At 43.0% G+C, this 16405-nt stretch overlaps 1 protein-coding gene across 1 annotated transcript in view; it reads right to left on the bottom strand.

Moving 5' to 3' along the window:
• The window catches only part of abcc3 (ATP-binding cassette, sub-family C (CFTR/MRP), member 3), a 65592-nt gene that overhangs the window by 11337 nt on the left and 37850 nt on the right, over positions 1–16405 (bottom strand). The window contains exons 19-25 of the mRNA XM_080747897.1: positions 13339–13522; positions 12580–12691; positions 12105–12264; positions 10734–10941; positions 9368–9678; positions 3902–4101; positions 2004–2130 (exon numbers count right to left, since the gene is read on the bottom strand). Coding sequence (XP_080604023.1) covers positions 2004–2130; positions 3902–4101; positions 9368–9678; positions 10734–10941; positions 12105–12264; positions 12580–12691; positions 13339–13522 — 1302 coding nt within the window. The remainder of the gene's footprint in view (positions 1–2003; positions 2131–3901; positions 4102–9367; positions 9679–10733; positions 10942–12104; positions 12265–12579; positions 12692–13338; positions 13523–16405) is intronic.

Here is a 16405-nt window from a genome sequence, read left to right as displayed (position 1 = left end):
CTCTGGTCCATAGCGTTAGCGATAACAGCGTGCAGTGCTGTGCTACAATGATTATTATGCTATTCAGTCAGTTAGTAAACGTTTTGGTTACCACCGCGCTCCCTTTAGATCAACATGTAGGAGGAGAATGGATCGCACACAGTGAAGAAGCACACACTGAAGAAGGCTTACAGTCGAAACGTTTGTTTCTCATCCATGCAAATGCAAGAATAAAGAAAACATCAACTCTTGCCACTGTGCGATCCATCCTCCTTCTACATTCAGTCAGTTAGAAACCCACTTGTGTTTAGTAGTGTACCTGACTGTATCCATATGCATGCGTGAGGAACCAGCTTCAACGGCCGTAGCGTAGATGATATCCGAGCTGATCGTGAAATCCACAGACGAGCAAAATTCCGGGGGTCCGCAGCCAACTACGGGCAGGTATTCCGACACATAAAACTAACCCTAACCCCCAAGTTGGCCCAACCCTAACCTCAGTGACCGGCGAACGCGACCACGACTTTGGTTCTTCAACAAGCAATCTGTTCACACGCAGTGCCCAGGGGCTGCTGCCAGCAGTGGCGTCAGTTCAGCAAAAGCTAAGGTATGGCAACATGACTGTATGGCTAAGGTATGGCAACATGACTGTATGGCTAAGGTATGGCAACAGTCATGTTGCCATACCTTAGCAACAGACATTGTTGCTAAGGTATACATACATTTTATTATTTCCCCTGTAGCCAAGGGATGGCAGCTGCCATAACTTGCCATACCCAATTGACACCTCTGGCTGTCAGAGCCGAAAGCCGTACTGTGCTGCGTGCACCACAGAAATCAACCATACATTTGTATAATATACAATAAAAGGCAGAGAAATGGGCAGTCTATTGTTTTATAGAGGATTCTAAGTGATCACTTGCTCACTGGATGTCCTAGGCACATGGACAACATCGCAAAACAAAAGATCTTTGTCAGATTAAAGATCAAAATGTGATTTTTCAAAAAAAAAAAAAAAAAAAAAAAAAAAAAAGGAACCGAATAAATTCGGTTTTCGCACATGGCACACGTTTTTTAGAACCGAAATTATTCGGTTTTAGCACTAAATGAGTTAAGTAAAAGTGTCAATACTACAATGTAGAAATACTCCATTCTAAATGCGTTTCTAAATTTACTTGAGTTAAAGTACAAAAGCATTGTTATTACCTGCTTGTAAGTCGCTTTGGATTAAAAGCGTCTGCTAAATGCCTAAACTGTAAACTGTTATCAAAATATACTTTAAGTACCAAAAGTAGAAGGTACTCTTATGCAGAACGCAGAATGTCCTGTTTCAAGTTTTCATATGTATACAAATCTTTGGAAAATAGCAGATCTACAAGCTCACAATGCTTCGCATCGCGACGCATTGTGATCTTGTAGATCGTATAATTTAAAAAGGCCAAAATGTATATGGGACTGAAGTGGTTAATGCATGTTTTGTAATAATAATCACAATCTAAACTAGTAGAAGTATTGAAAATTGCAAATACTCAAGTAAAGTACAAATACATCAAAATTGTACAGCACAGAACAGTGCTGAGTAAATGTACTTAGTTACTTTACACCAGGGGTCTTCAACGTTTTCAGGCCAAGGACCTCTTATTTGAGAGAGATGAAGCAGGGACCCCCACGACCTTTTCATAGATTCCATATAGTTTCATTGTTTGACAGCACAATCATCAGTGTGTTTTAGATTCATGTCAATTTTGTTTTCAGATCTTTAACCACTTGAACCGTCAATACTGAATAAACTTGACCTTTCACTCAATACTAGTCTTCTCTTTTCCCCCTCTAGACTAAACATCTTTGACGAAAATATTTTTGGCAAGTGGTTAATATAAAAAAGGAGAAAAACTGTTTCTATCACACAAAGATTTGGAGGACTCCCTGTAGTAACTCTGAGGACCCCCTAGGGGTCCCTGACCCCTGTTGAAGACCCCTACTTTACACCATTGGTAAAATATTGAGACAAGAGGTTTGTGTACCTGTATAGCGTAAGACACAGACAGGCCCACCAGTCCACCGGTGAGTTTGTCCCTCCCAATCACCGCAAACAGGGCAGCAAACAGTATGACGCAGTTTCCAATGAACTCAATGCGTACGCCCAGCCATCTGGGAAATACAGTGTTAACAGTGCCACACACACACCATTAAGGGTCATGTTATACTTTGTTGCGTGTCGGTGTCGCGCAGCAGAAATAGCAGACCGTGGTATGGTTATTGTACATTTAGGGCAAGGAAACATTTTAGTATTTTGTCAAAAAATAAAAGGGACAGGTTGACATGCATTGTAATGCACTGAATGAATACAAAAAAAGAGTTGGTTCCAACTAAAATATTGTCCGTGTGCAATACCCACATATAAGTTCTCATGCTGTAAGAGAAATCTACAATAAATGTGCACCCTGAGTTGGACACAACACAACACTGTGCGCATACAGTGTCAACCCTCTTGTCAATCAATTTCACATGTCTTTTTGAGCGGTGGTTACACCGTCTCCTATACGTGGCCGTGTGTGTATGCGTGCGTGCGTGTGTGTGTGCGTGTCTGTATGTAGCCTGAAGTACCTTTTTTGACCACACATGTTAAGGGAGGGGCGCTGTTGTTCAGGCCAGGCCAGACACACACACACACACACACACACACACACACACACACACACACAGGCACCCCCCCCCCCCCCACACACGACCACCGCTCAGTTCACACGGGTGTGATTTTTAATATACTGTAGGTGTCTCACTGTGTAATAGGTGGAAAACTGTGATGAATCCATTTTTAGGAAAATAGATGGATAAAGATTTCTCTCCGGTATCTGAAATAAGGAGAGTCAAATGTGTTTTCATGTCTGTATTAACTGTTGACTTGTAAAATTGTAATTGATATGTCTGGTTGGCTAATTACAAATTGGCTAGGACTACGCTGTAAATAAGTAACTGCACAACTATGTGAACAGATGTTAGAGTGCCATGTGCACATACGTTTAACAACACAACATGTGTTAGTGGCGATGTTCCAATTTGACTTGATTGACAAATAGTATTTTCTCTACACCAGTGGTTCCCAGACAGAGTCCAGGTGTGCCTTTTTGCTATAGCAGTACTTTGTTCATTCTTTTTCAAATACCATCACCTACAGCAGTGGTTCTCAACCTTTTCAGGCTGCGACCCCCAATACAATCATATTTGAACTGGGGACCCCCCACCCTGGCAAGCACTAAGAGTTGAGGAATTACATTTTGTAGAACACGGTTCTATTGTGAAATAAGCAGATCTACATGCTCACAACGCCTTGCAACGCAATTTCACAATTTCTGCCTCTAATATTTGACAATTTGGCCAATGTTTAATTTGACATTTTAGAAGAGGTATTAAAAAGCCCTTAAAATGTCACTTTAGAAATGTGTAGATACCCTCTATACACTTAAACCTTATGGTGGTTTGTTTACTATTGAGAGAGAAAACAATGTTTCACATTAAGCCAATCATCTGGGGACCCCCCAAAATAATTGGGGTCCCGACCCACAGGTTGAGAACCACTGACCTACAGTATAACTACAGTACATGCCTAAACATATGTACGCCAGGTTGAAAGCAGTTGGATGTACAGTGCATAACCCCCTACCACCCCCACCACACACACACACACACACACACACACACACACACACACACACACACACACACACACACACACACACACACACACACACACACACACACACACACACACACACACACACACACACACACACACACACACACACACACACACACACACACACACACACACACACACACCAATGGCTGTGTAAGAATTTGTTCACGTCCCATGATGAATAATAGGAACATTGAGCATTGATGACGCCAGGAGGACACCTACCGGTTGGACACTAAACCAGGGTAGTAACTCTTCTGGTTGTCATCCACCTTCATATCGCTCAGCAGAACAAAGGCAGAGTTCCTGCCAAAGGCTCGGATTACACTACTGCCAGAGATGGTCTCAGAGAAATGGGAGTAAATGGGAGAGCGGCTGATAGACTCCAGACGCTTTAGCTGCCTTGATGTGGCAACGTAAAACCTCTACAAAGCATTCAGAGGAGAGAAACAAAACACAATATTATAAGTGCGTGTCACGTTACACAAGCCAAGACAATCAAAGTTAGGATATGCATACAGTAAGCACACAAACCCAAATGTACATATGCACGCACGCACACACCCACAGCAATAAAAGCCAGATAAACACCTGCAGAGCTAATTTGATGTCAGTGTTTGATTTGACGTTTGACATGTTTACACCATACAATAGAATGTTGGATCTGGTGATTTGATTTGTTTCATGCTTTGGAAACAGTGTAGTGTAGTGCCGGCTAAAATGATATAATTGTATTCAGAGACAGTGTCTCGGTCTACAGTCCATAACAATTCTTCAAAAATTGATATTAAACTCTGCAGGTGTTTTCAAACCTAAACTAAAAGCAAATGTAATTTCTAACTCAAAATATGCAATATATCTATTACAAATTATGTATATATATTATATTTATGATGTAAATTATGTAACTAAAATACAGTAGTTTAAATACAAACTAGAAACCTGAGGTAACATTTTCAAAAGATATTACTGCCTATATGCTATCATATTGTTGTAGTGACTGTTTTGGCTTCATACTGTAGAGTACTTTTAACAATTTCCCTCCATAGCGTATAAGCATCATTCATTAAGGTGAGATAGGACATGTGTAAATCAGCTTCAATTGGAGCCCATTTGTTAGTAAAATGGTAAAAAATGCAGAAAGCAACAAGGCCATGCAACAAGGAAGCAATGATATAAAGATGTTACTCAAGGAAAGGAAAATGTTTTAGGTAGTAGACAACTTGATGCATGTATAGTTCTCCTAGATCATTTACATACATTAATGCAAATATAAGCCTTTTGTTAAGTCAGTTGTTTCTGTATTAATTGGTGTTAAGGCACATGTGAGCAGGGGTCACAATGCTCCATGCTGACTGACTACGCCACCTTGAGGCCAGGTACAGGATTGTTTTTAGATCATCATATAACCTTCATCGCCCTTTCAGTTTGATTGTTAGTAGAGGAAAGAAAAGAGGTTTTATTTTTCATGAAAAAGTTCAAGGACATTGCAAACTAAAGGATTGAGGATGAAATCCCGTCTTCTCCCACCTAAATCACTGCACCCCAAAGGCTCAGACATAACGAAGAAAAAATGGAATGGAATGCAATTATACTTAGTGTTCTGAAAAATGCTAGTTAAAAAGCCACTACTTTGCATGAATCAGTGCTGCGTAATAAAACAGTGCCCAATCATTAGAATTGATTGATAATGAAATAAATCAAAATCAAAGAATGGTTAAAACAAACCATGCCCAATTCTACACACACCACTACAAGCACAAATAACTGAACGGCTGTTCATCAGCTACCACAGGATCTGAAGTGGAGAGTCTGGAGACTGACCGATGCCAGATGTTTGAGGTCTTATTGAGTCCTAGCCCACCAATTACCAATGTTGTGACTAATATTTGGTCAAAAGTGCAACATTTAGTTGTAATCAAATTGAGAAACTTGGAATTGATTATTTGCAAAGGGTAAAAATATATATGTGAAAAGAATATTTAGCTTTAGCAAACAAGTCATTTTAAAATACACAAATTAACTTTATTGTATTTAACCACTTAACAACTATACATTTTTAGTCATTGTATATGTATTACGGTATTTTAATTACCAAAATAGGGATGCCAGTTTGAAAGTGGTTAAACATTGGGACACATCGGCTTAATAATAGTTTTTACCGATGTTGTCAAAAAAAATTGATGATTTGAATCCAATCGATTAAATGGTCGGGCTCTGATCTTAGTGTCAGACATGGGTCTGAATTGTAAAGTTTATTGTTTCCTGGAATGTTCATCTTAAAAAGCATCTCTGATATTCACGGTGGTTCGATCGCCAATTCCCCCTTCTTATTTCCAGTGGTGCTGCTGCCTAGAACAGCCGTCACTAAAAACTATGCAGGGCGCCAAATAGCCTCTCAGAGGCTTCCACTGGCCCACTGCAGACTACGGGAGGCCAAGCCTCACTGCCACTACAACACTAGGACAGCCGTGACCGTCACGTCACATCCAATGACGACAACGACGTCTTCCGACAAAGCACACAACAACACTCTCAGACAGCATGCTATTAATGAATTGGCAAACTGGCGTCCTATTTACCTGAACCCACCAATAGAACGCCATTAACGGGCCTACGACTAGGAGAAACATGGGGGTGAGGACAGAGCATACGAGCAGCACATTCAGTGTGTACCAGAAAGTGCGCATCCATATGTCAATATTCTCTGGAATGTAGATGTCTATAGTGTCCACGTCTTTGCCGAAGCGGTTTAGCAGGCGCCCGGTGGGGACGCAATCGAAGAAGGCCTGCGGCGCCCGCAAGACCCCCTGGAGCATGTTGTCGTGCGTGAGCTTGGCCGCGCGCAGCATGCTGTAAGCCCGGAACAGCAGGCAGTTAGCCAGCACCAGCACACCTGAGAGAGTGGGGAGGGAGGGATGCAGGGATGGAGGGAGGGTACAGGTGACATCAGACACCCATGTTAATTGGAGTGCTTCACTTGTCACTTAGTAACTGTAAATGTTAAATGTAAATGTTAACTAGGCATAGTGTGGGACACATCGCAGCTATCGAGCTGCGATTGTGAGCCTGAGATGTAGCTATTTTCTGTGTGCAAAACCACTGTACAACTCTATATATATACCTCTCTCTCTCTCTCTCTCTCACTCTCTCTATATATATACTGTAGGTGGGGTGGGATTGACTTAGTTTGAATCATTCATCAGTCATCATCAGCCTCCATATGCAACCTGGGAACTAAAACACACACTTTTCTCTTTCTCTCTCACACACGTTTGTGTATTACTTTGTGCGTGCCATTTTTAACCCAAAAGCCAAAAACATAAAATCTTCAAGCTGACAAAGCAACCTTAACACCTAAATCTAACCTCTAAAAGTCTAATCCTAACCCCAACTCGAATGTATTCCTAATTGTAAGCCTAATATTTTTTAACCGTAAAGCAACTATTTCTCTTGTGAGGACCAGGAACAATGTCCTCCCTGTGTCGATTTCTCAAATTTGACTAACGGTATTTTTGGGGGGCCTCCTGGGCATTAGTATCTTCTCCCTTTGGCATAATTTCATTGGTAAAGGTTCCCCTCTACTACAAGGGACAAACAAGATTTTGTGTGTAAACCCCCAAAACACATCCAAACACCAATGTATGTAGTCAGAAAGGGGCAAGTAAATTAGTTTAGCTGCCCTAACCAGCCACCAGAGGGAGCCAAACATCACTAAAGATAACTACAAAGGTGAGCTACTCTATATCCTCTACCCAAGGGGTGCCCAAAAGGTAGACGTGATCTAACAGTAGATCACAAAGGCATGACATGCCTAAAGGATATATCGAACTATTAATTTAGCAAATGTCTGTCTGACCATCTGCATGCTTACATCACAGATACTACACAGTTTCGCCGCCATGGTAACCGTCTGCCTGCATGCTGACATCACTTCATACTCTGATGTCATAGTACTGACATCACCGATTGGCCTGTACACGGAACACCATGTATGGGCATAAAGATCTGCCCAACGGGAACTCCAACATGGAACACCATAAGTATATATGGGCATAACGATCTGCCCAATTCTTATAAAAAAGAATATACAAAACTGTTCCTGTCGGCTCCTTTCACAACATCTATAGTAGGCAAAGCATCAATGCAATGCTTCATTGTTGTGAGTAAACGTCAGTAGTATTACAAAGTTATATTAAAAATGTGCGCATACAGTACAGTAAAATGTGGGCGCATACAGCACCACTTAGGCATTGCCACATAGGCATTGATGCCTGGCGGCGGTGCCGTTCGATTCCCGATCCGGACAACCTTTGCCACATGTCGCTCCCCATCTCTCCCCCCATTTCCTGTCAATCTACTGCCCTATCCAATAAAGGTATAAAAGCCCCCCAAAAAAAAAGAAATGTGCGGGGCAAAGAACCCGAAAACCTACCACTTCTATACAGAATGGGAGGAAGACAATCCCCCCCCCCCACACACACACACACACTATTTCCCATTTGTCTAATGTGTAACACCAGCGCCGTTATTCCAAAGGTAAACATTGTTTTGGTGGGTAGATCATGTTGAGCTGGTTACATGTAGTTTTAAGAGTTAAAAAAGTGTGGGCACCCCTACCTTTGACAGGCAGAGATCTGACAGCCAATATGAACATTTTTCAGTTGAAAATATTCCACCTGTGTCATAGACCGTAAATACTATCAGCCCATGTTCTCAGTTCTCAGAAATTCTAGTTCAGTTGTTGGGGTCCTTGGGACTGGCTCCCCAGCAAAAGTAGTCAAATAAGCATCATCATTTTATCCACTTTATCCATTTATGTGTTGGCTATTCAAAAATAAAACAGACTCACAGCACATCACTTCAAAAGTTTGAGAAGCACCGTTCTAGATATTGAGGCCTGGCTGATGTGCATGATGTAACGGGGCGTGCACTTATGAGTGTGCGCATACGTGTGTGTGTACTTGTACTGTATATCATACTTCTTCATGTGAATTTATGTACTCATAATGATAGAATAAAAGTGCTTCTCAGGTGATGGAACTGATTTGAACTCACCCACATTAAATAGGTCTTGCTGTTATGACTGGAGTTCATTTTTAACTGACTGCGAAAAATACAGTAGGATGAGTTTTTGGTGTGTAGCATAAGAAGTGCTACCTCTTGTGGTGATTAATGTAATGACATAAATAAAAAACAAGAGACTATCTCAGCATGTTAAAAGCAACAAACTGCAACCTGCATGTGTGCATTATAATAATATACATACATGCGGTGTGTGTGTGTGTGTGTGTGTGTGTGTGTGTGTGTGTGTGTGTGTGTGTGTGTGCGTGCGTGCGTGCGTGTGCGCGCACACACAGCGCAGACTGCAGGCAGGACAGGAAGTGTGTGGTCTGCTGTGAGGGGGCTAAAAGGGAAGTAAAGGCACACCGATTAGGACAGAGCAGACCAGCGGACGGTCAACACACCCGGGAACAGCGACGGCCGAGGAGGAGGAACGAAGGCAAAGTTCAGAGGTCAACAAAAAAAAGCTGCTGCACCAGGAAGCCATGCAGAGTGCCACTTGGGAACAGGAAGTGCTCGCAGACTTGCATTGAGCAGGAGAGGAAGAGGAGGGGGGGACAAGGGCAAAAGGGGGTTGTTATTGGACGTCCGCAGCGGGGCCGGAGCCATGGTTAGCGGATCCAGTACCTGGACAAACACGTATACGAAAGTCAGGGGCGCCACGACCACGGCGAAGACCGGCGTGCTGGCAATGATAACGATCATGGTGGAAAGAGAGGCGAAGAAGGAGCCCAGGAACATGAGCACGGTGGACGGGAGCGACTCGTCAATCACGTAGATGTCCTTGGAGAAGCGGTTGATCACGCGCCCTAGGGGCGTGGTGTCAAAGAAGGACTGTGGCGTGTGAAACTTGTTGTCGAGCAGGCTATAGTGCAGCTTCTTGCCCGCGCCGATGTTCCCCATGGTCAGGGTGAACGCCGAGCACATGACCAGAATACCTACATTGAGATGGAGGTGGGGGTGTGGGAAAGGGGATTCACCAGTGGAGGAGAGGGCAGGATAAAATGTTAGGGTTAAGGCTTTTGTGTGGATTTAGGAGGACTGTAGAATTAAAGGGAGACACGGACACAGCACCTCTCCTGAATCCGAAGATGCGAGACGTGTGCACGTTAAGTGTGCGCGCTCTCTCACTGAAAGAGGGATAGCAGTAATGTCACAATAATACTACATCATCTAAACATATAAATAAACAGTCCATTACATGTTCAACTGATTACTGATGGCTGAAATGATGCATAATGGATAAATCATAAAGAGATATGGCACATGCATGCAACGCAACAGTACACACTCAACAGTAGTGTGTACAGTAAGTGTTCTTGCCTAATCCTATAATAGTTCATTGTATACAGAGAGATACTATCATGCAGCCAGAGTCCAAAGTGCAAATATTGTGAGAACCTCAAAGTTATTCCTGTTCGATGTCCCATAGACATACAAATTGTAGTTTTCTTTACAGCAAGGTCAGGCTGTGTGGAAGCTACACATTTTCTACTGTCATTGTCAACTGAATAGTAGTCCATAAGTTACAGCCATTAATATCTCAACCTTTCATTTTGAAGAGATTTTGTGCTTTCTTTTTTATAATTGAACATAAGGTGTGTTGATTTGTGGAGATTATCTTGCTGAACAAAACATGTTAATATAATATGGCATTGTTTGCTACAGATCTTATTTTCTTAATTTACTCCAAAGCCAATGCACCTCTCTCTAGCGGTAACATATAGACATCAAACTGAGAGCTGAATAAGCTTAGATTCTTTTCATATTATGATAAATAATGTTGCTGTACAACAACTAAAAACGGTCTTATGTCTGGCAAGTTGGCTTGTTATTGTATTGTCCCCCCCTTCTCTTTATCCTTAGCTTTGACCTGAACGACTCATGTCCCCAGAACGTTAGAGTTAATGAATACAGGTGGCAACGTGCCGAAACGTCGCTGTAAAGGACACCTGCCGCTTTGACCGCCCACTAACAGTAGACCTGTTCTCACCTTGTGTGATGCCCAGTGCCGCATACACTCCCACCCTGCTGTTAGTGTTCACGTCTGTTCGGTTTTGTGCAGCGTCATTGGTCCAGTGGCTGAGCCAGACGTTTGCTCCGATGGCCGCGGCATTCTGGAGGGCGTACAGGATGCAAATGATCACGGAGAGCACCACACCCACCGCCTTGGCATACTCCATGTAAACCTTCAGTTTGACCTGGTGGAAGAGGAGAGGGTAGCTATTTAAACCCTATATACTTTGTTGACCAGAGTCCCCCAGGGTTTTATCCTTGGCCCGCTCCTTTTTCCCCTCAACACCAAATCTCTCGGGTAAAAATAGCTGATCTACGTTGCAATATTTAACTATTAATTTCCCGAATGTCTGTCCGTCTGACCGCCTGTATGCTGACATCACTGATACTACACAGTTTCGCCACCATGGTAACAGCCACATGCTGAAACATGCGGCTGGACATTGTTGGGCATTGTTTCAGCCGCATGCTGAAACAATGACCAAATTTGGAGATGAGCATGCTGACATCACTGATACTACACAGTGTGCCAAATTTGGAGATGAGCATGGTGACATCCACTATGGTAACAGCTGCAAGCTGAAACGATGCCCAAATTTGGCGATGATGTCCGCCATCTGTCTGCATGCTGACATCATTGATAATAAACAGTGTCGCCACCATGGTAACAGCCGCATGCTGAAAGAATGCCTACATCACAGACAGATATTGCACAACTGGACGTCAATGGTGACCTTTCTGCCCAGCAGGCACCGGTCTGGGTGTCCTCATATACTGTGCAAACCCCCCGGGCACAGGACTAGTATTTACACATTTTCACCTATTATGACTTACTGCCCAGAATAGGGATACTATGTTCAAGTGGTTCTGATGGTAATAATTACATTATAATACATAGTTAAAGTATACATCCGGTCCCTAAACTTTCAAAGATGGTGTCGGCTATGGTTATGCCAAGTGGTTCTCTGATTCCTCCAAGCGCTTTCCTTCAATAGGTTAGATTAAGTCATGTTTAATGTAAGCTGCACTATTCACCAACAGGGGGCAGATCTGCTCTAACCCTAAAGGTAACCTAAGGCCAGTCTCAGATAGGAATCATAGCAAGGGTAATGTTTGCAATGTCAGAAATGTCCCCTATCAAGCTAATCTTATAGTATACTGTACATGGCCATAGATAAACCCTTTTAATCCTTTAGTCATGCACAGCCTCCCCCGGCCCCAACCAGTTCTTGAGTCAATACGTAAGATTACCAACTCAACTCTTTGCCTGGGAACGAGGAGAGGATTAGTTACAGTTTAGGCAGTAAACTGAGCGAGACAAAAAGAGAGAGAGAGACAAAGCACTGACCCGACCGGTCTCCGCCGTCTCTGCCTGGATCAGTTTGTCGGACTTGGGCTTCTTCTCTGCCTGGGGGTCCTGGGTTGGGGGTTTCTTCATGCTGCACGTGTGCTTCCTCACGGAGCGGTTTCTGGGGTTTTCCTGGTCCGCTGAAATGATGCTGATCTGCCTGTAACAAGAGGAGGCAAATTAATGAATGAATGAATTCATTCATTATTTTGAGGGCAGCTTATCAAAAAGAAAGAATAAGCTGTCAGGACCATAACTGTACCAAACTCTACAAAATAGCTTAGTTTCTTTCCATACTAGACCCTGTGTAAGCCTTTCTGTGCTTTACTTTGATCAAGTGCACAAGAATGACTTTAACATATTTAGCTACAGTCATCCTCTTTGGTTCAGCAATTTCTGAATTCCCAATAAAATAACACCTTTGCTAATTTACTTTGCAGACAGCAAAAAAATAAAAGAGCACCATAATCTGTACCTTATAAACTTTCGTTTTTCTTCATTGAAGACCGGTTCATTTTCCACCATGTCCATATGGTTACTCAGGGTGTCATCGTGGAAGGACTCCTCGTCTTCTTCAAGGAAATCCACTGCAAAAATGACATGCGTTATTTTGGTTACACTTCATGTGGTCCAACTCATTTGCTATTGCAACTTAACCCATTTAGAACGGGTACACATTATTGTGTATCATTATTTTATGCTTTAACTATAGAAAAATCGTGAAAATTTGAATTTTGACCCGATTCTATAAGTGTCTTTTGAATCCTTCTAAGGTTTTCTGAAAAACCGATGTTTCTATGTCAGCAATCTGGCCAGCCATTGTCAAAGAAAAGGTCCTTTTCACTCAACTGGAGCTCAGTTAGTCTGTTCTTGAGAGACTACTATGTCAGTGGAGCTCAAACCTTTTCATGTGAAGGACCCCCAAAATGATATGTATTTGGCCACGGACCCCCATCTCAAAATATTTAGTTCCAGGGACCCCCCAGAAGCAAAATTTGAGTTACAAACGTTCGCTCTAAAAATACATATTCATAGATTTGCACACATTTTCACATCTTTTTCAAAAATAGCAGATCTACAAGCTCGCAGCGCGGCACTCGGTGCCACGCTGTGAGCTTGTATATCTGCTATTTTTCACTGGTTAAAGCATTCAATAATTCGAGGCGTAAATGCAAACTTCCAGGCACTTTACAGTCGACTCCATCTAAAAAACAAGCTAAAAGAGCACACTAACCACCGGTCGCCTCGTCCTCGACGAAGTCCTCCAGGGCATAATTCCGGAGGAACTCGGCGAAGGCTCCGTTCTGCTGGAGCAGCTCCTGGTAGGAGCCCATCTCAGAGACCCTGCCTTCCACCATCACCACTATGTTGTCCACCTGGGGCAGGAAGCTGATGCCATGCGTCACCAGGACACGGGTCTGCAGGGAAACCACAGGGAGCAATTCATCACCGGTAAGCAGTGTTGATTTTGTCGACTAAAACTATGACAACATTTTTTGTCGACTGTGTTTTTTTCACTGACGAAAACGAAATAAAAACGAAATAAAAACTAAGCTGTGATGACTAATACTAAGACTAAATATATTGACAATTTCGTCAACAAAATAAAAACAAGACTAAAACGTTAGGGAGGGACTAGTGGAGAAGAGAGTCATTTTATGTTTGGTTGCTCTCAGGTTTTGTGTGCTGAAAATAGCAGATCTACAAGCTCACAACGCGTCGCAGCGCGACACGTTGTTGTGAGCTTGTAGATCGGCTATTTCCAATGTAAAATCAGTTATTACGATGCCATCAAGGCCTGCCAAAATACATTTCATTTGACTAAATCAACTGTAGATTTAGTCGACTAAAATTAGACTAAAACTAATACTTTTCAGGTGACTAAATTAAAACCAAAATTTGCTGTCAAAAACAACACTGCTGGTAAGCTGCGTCCAAACCTGAAGCTCTTTCTTCTATTCTAGTCGCTTCTATCGCTTCACTTTGGTCGTGCAGGTCCGCGTTGGTAAAAACAAATCCTGTCCCGTTGGAATCAAGGCGAAACATCCGTAAAAAAATCAAACCTCGGTTCGAAGTGGAGCGGTGAATCTGAGCGTGCGTGCGTGCGTGCGTGCGTGCGTGCGTGCGTGCGTGCGTGCGTGCGCGCGCGTGCGTGCGTGCGTGTGTGTGTGTGTGTCTGTGTGAGTGAGTGGTGAGTGTGCCTGGCCTGCACAAAACAGCGCCCCTCCTTTAACTAGTGTGTTGTGTGTGGCCACTCAAGGTATTGCCAGGCTACGGACACGGCCAGCCACCCAGCCACCCAGCCACCCAGGGACATACCCACGGACATACCTGTCTATTGGGAGCGCTTTCACCGCTCCAAAAAACAAAAACACCAAACACCCAAAACATTTCCGTGTCTCCGGACAACATCAATGCTGATTGGCTGTCAGGACGCGATGGGTGGAGTGGGGGTGAAGCGAAGTGGGGCGAAGATACCGAAGCAACCGCTTGCACCGTTCGTGCCACCATACGACACTGCGCTGCTGGTAATGTTTTGGACATCACAAAGTCGTCTTGGGTGCATTGGTATAGACTAGACAAACTTAAACACCCTTGTTTCCCAAACCTGGGGCGAACATTCTGCAAAAACAGCACATCTACAGATCTACAAGGCGTTGTTGTGTTGTGAGCCCTGGGGGAGCCCAGTCAACTAAGCATAATGAGGCCTTTATGTGGTTAAGAGGTCATCCGTAGAGAATGATATACTAGCACACCAACGTCCCTGGGCAACAAAACCTCAAAACAGTCTAGTCCACATAGAGATTTATGCAAAAGATGTTGTCTTTGATTTAAGACATGCGTCTTTTCAGTATACTCACTGCTCAGTGCTACGGACATGAAACAGCATTCCATTCTCAGTTAGATCTGCCCCCGATCTCTTTGTTTTTACCTTAGGGGGTCTTTATACCAGGACGATTGGAAACGCTGCCGGTCTCGTTTTGGGTTTATTACCCAAAAAACGTCGCGTTTACACCTGGTTGTTGGTTCGTTTTTCTGTGTTTATACAAGTTGACAACGCATGAATTCAAGCAAAATGTGTCATGTTCCCAGCCTACATAGGCCTATACTGTGTATTTACCCTTCAACTATAAAATATATATTGTTTTTAATGAGACATGCTTTGTAATTAGGCTATGCTCCCAAATCCATATTATTATCGTCTGTTCGCATATTCAATGAGTCCCGCAAAAGGAGGTTTTTAGCGAGGTGAAGTGAAAAACACCAACAAAAGTCACCTGGAAGATGAAGGTCGGAACATTTATAGCCTATGGAGCATATTTCTGAACATTATCTACGGGGATGGGCTATATAAAGTGAGTTCTGTCTTCTATCTGCAACACAGAAGTAGACCTATAACGCAACATGCTGCGAACGGAGTAGCCTACAGAGGCACACAAGTATTGGCAACATGACTGGTGTATTGCATGCGTGCCTTCACACGTGCAAGACAACAGCCATGTTGCCATACCTTTGCATTTGCAGAACTGACGCTGCTGGCGGCCAGCAGCACCGGAGGAGGAGGAATTTCTTTCTTTTTTTTGTGACATTATGAGCGAGTGGCCTATTCGTGGACTCTGACTGGACAGTAAAAGTTAGGAGCGATAGGAGGACGTTTTTTTGTGATATGAGCCGTTTCTTTTATCTGTCTGTCTGTCTGTCTGTCTGTCAGCATATTCATTAGCCTACTCGTGTGAGTAGCCTAATTGCAAAGCATCTGGATAAGACACAATAATTACCTTGAGTGCGCTGCATCTGTGACGTGATGTAGTCCACATTTTGAAGAATTAATCCAGTTTTTAGGTAAAAACAAGGGGAATGCATTATTGCCTGGAATACCATAAATGTTACATGATAAAGTGTACAGTTTACAGCTCCTCGCTGTCAATCAGAACAGCACGGCTGCACTGCAAGTGGATGGATCGGCACATGAAGGCAGAGAGGGACGCACAACTATGGGCTTTAATAATCATTAAATGGTCGGTCTCTTGGAAACTCGGAAATAAATGGATTTAATAATTAGTTGGCTGAGAATGGAATACTGGTTTAAAGTAACTTTGATGAGAGGAGAGCTGTTGGTAGCCTAGTGGGCTTGCGACTCCTGTCAAACGAGCTGTATAGTAGCCAGCTGCGCTAAATACTAAATTGATATTGATCTGACCTACATAATCTTTACGTCTTTTGCTGGCAGTTGTAATTGATTGGTTTGGAGAAGGATTCCAATTGTAGGCTATAAACATTTTTAAAAGGCTTTCATATAG

The sequence above is a fragment of the Nannobrachium achirus genome, assembly GCF_963921795.1.
Source record: "Nannobrachium achirus genome assembly, chromosome: 18".
Lineage (NCBI taxonomy): Eukaryota > Metazoa > Chordata > Actinopteri > Myctophiformes > Myctophidae > Nannobrachium > Nannobrachium achirus.
The sequence above is the reverse complement of the archived record's forward strand: the minus strand, read 5'-3'. Positions and strand labels throughout refer to the sequence as shown.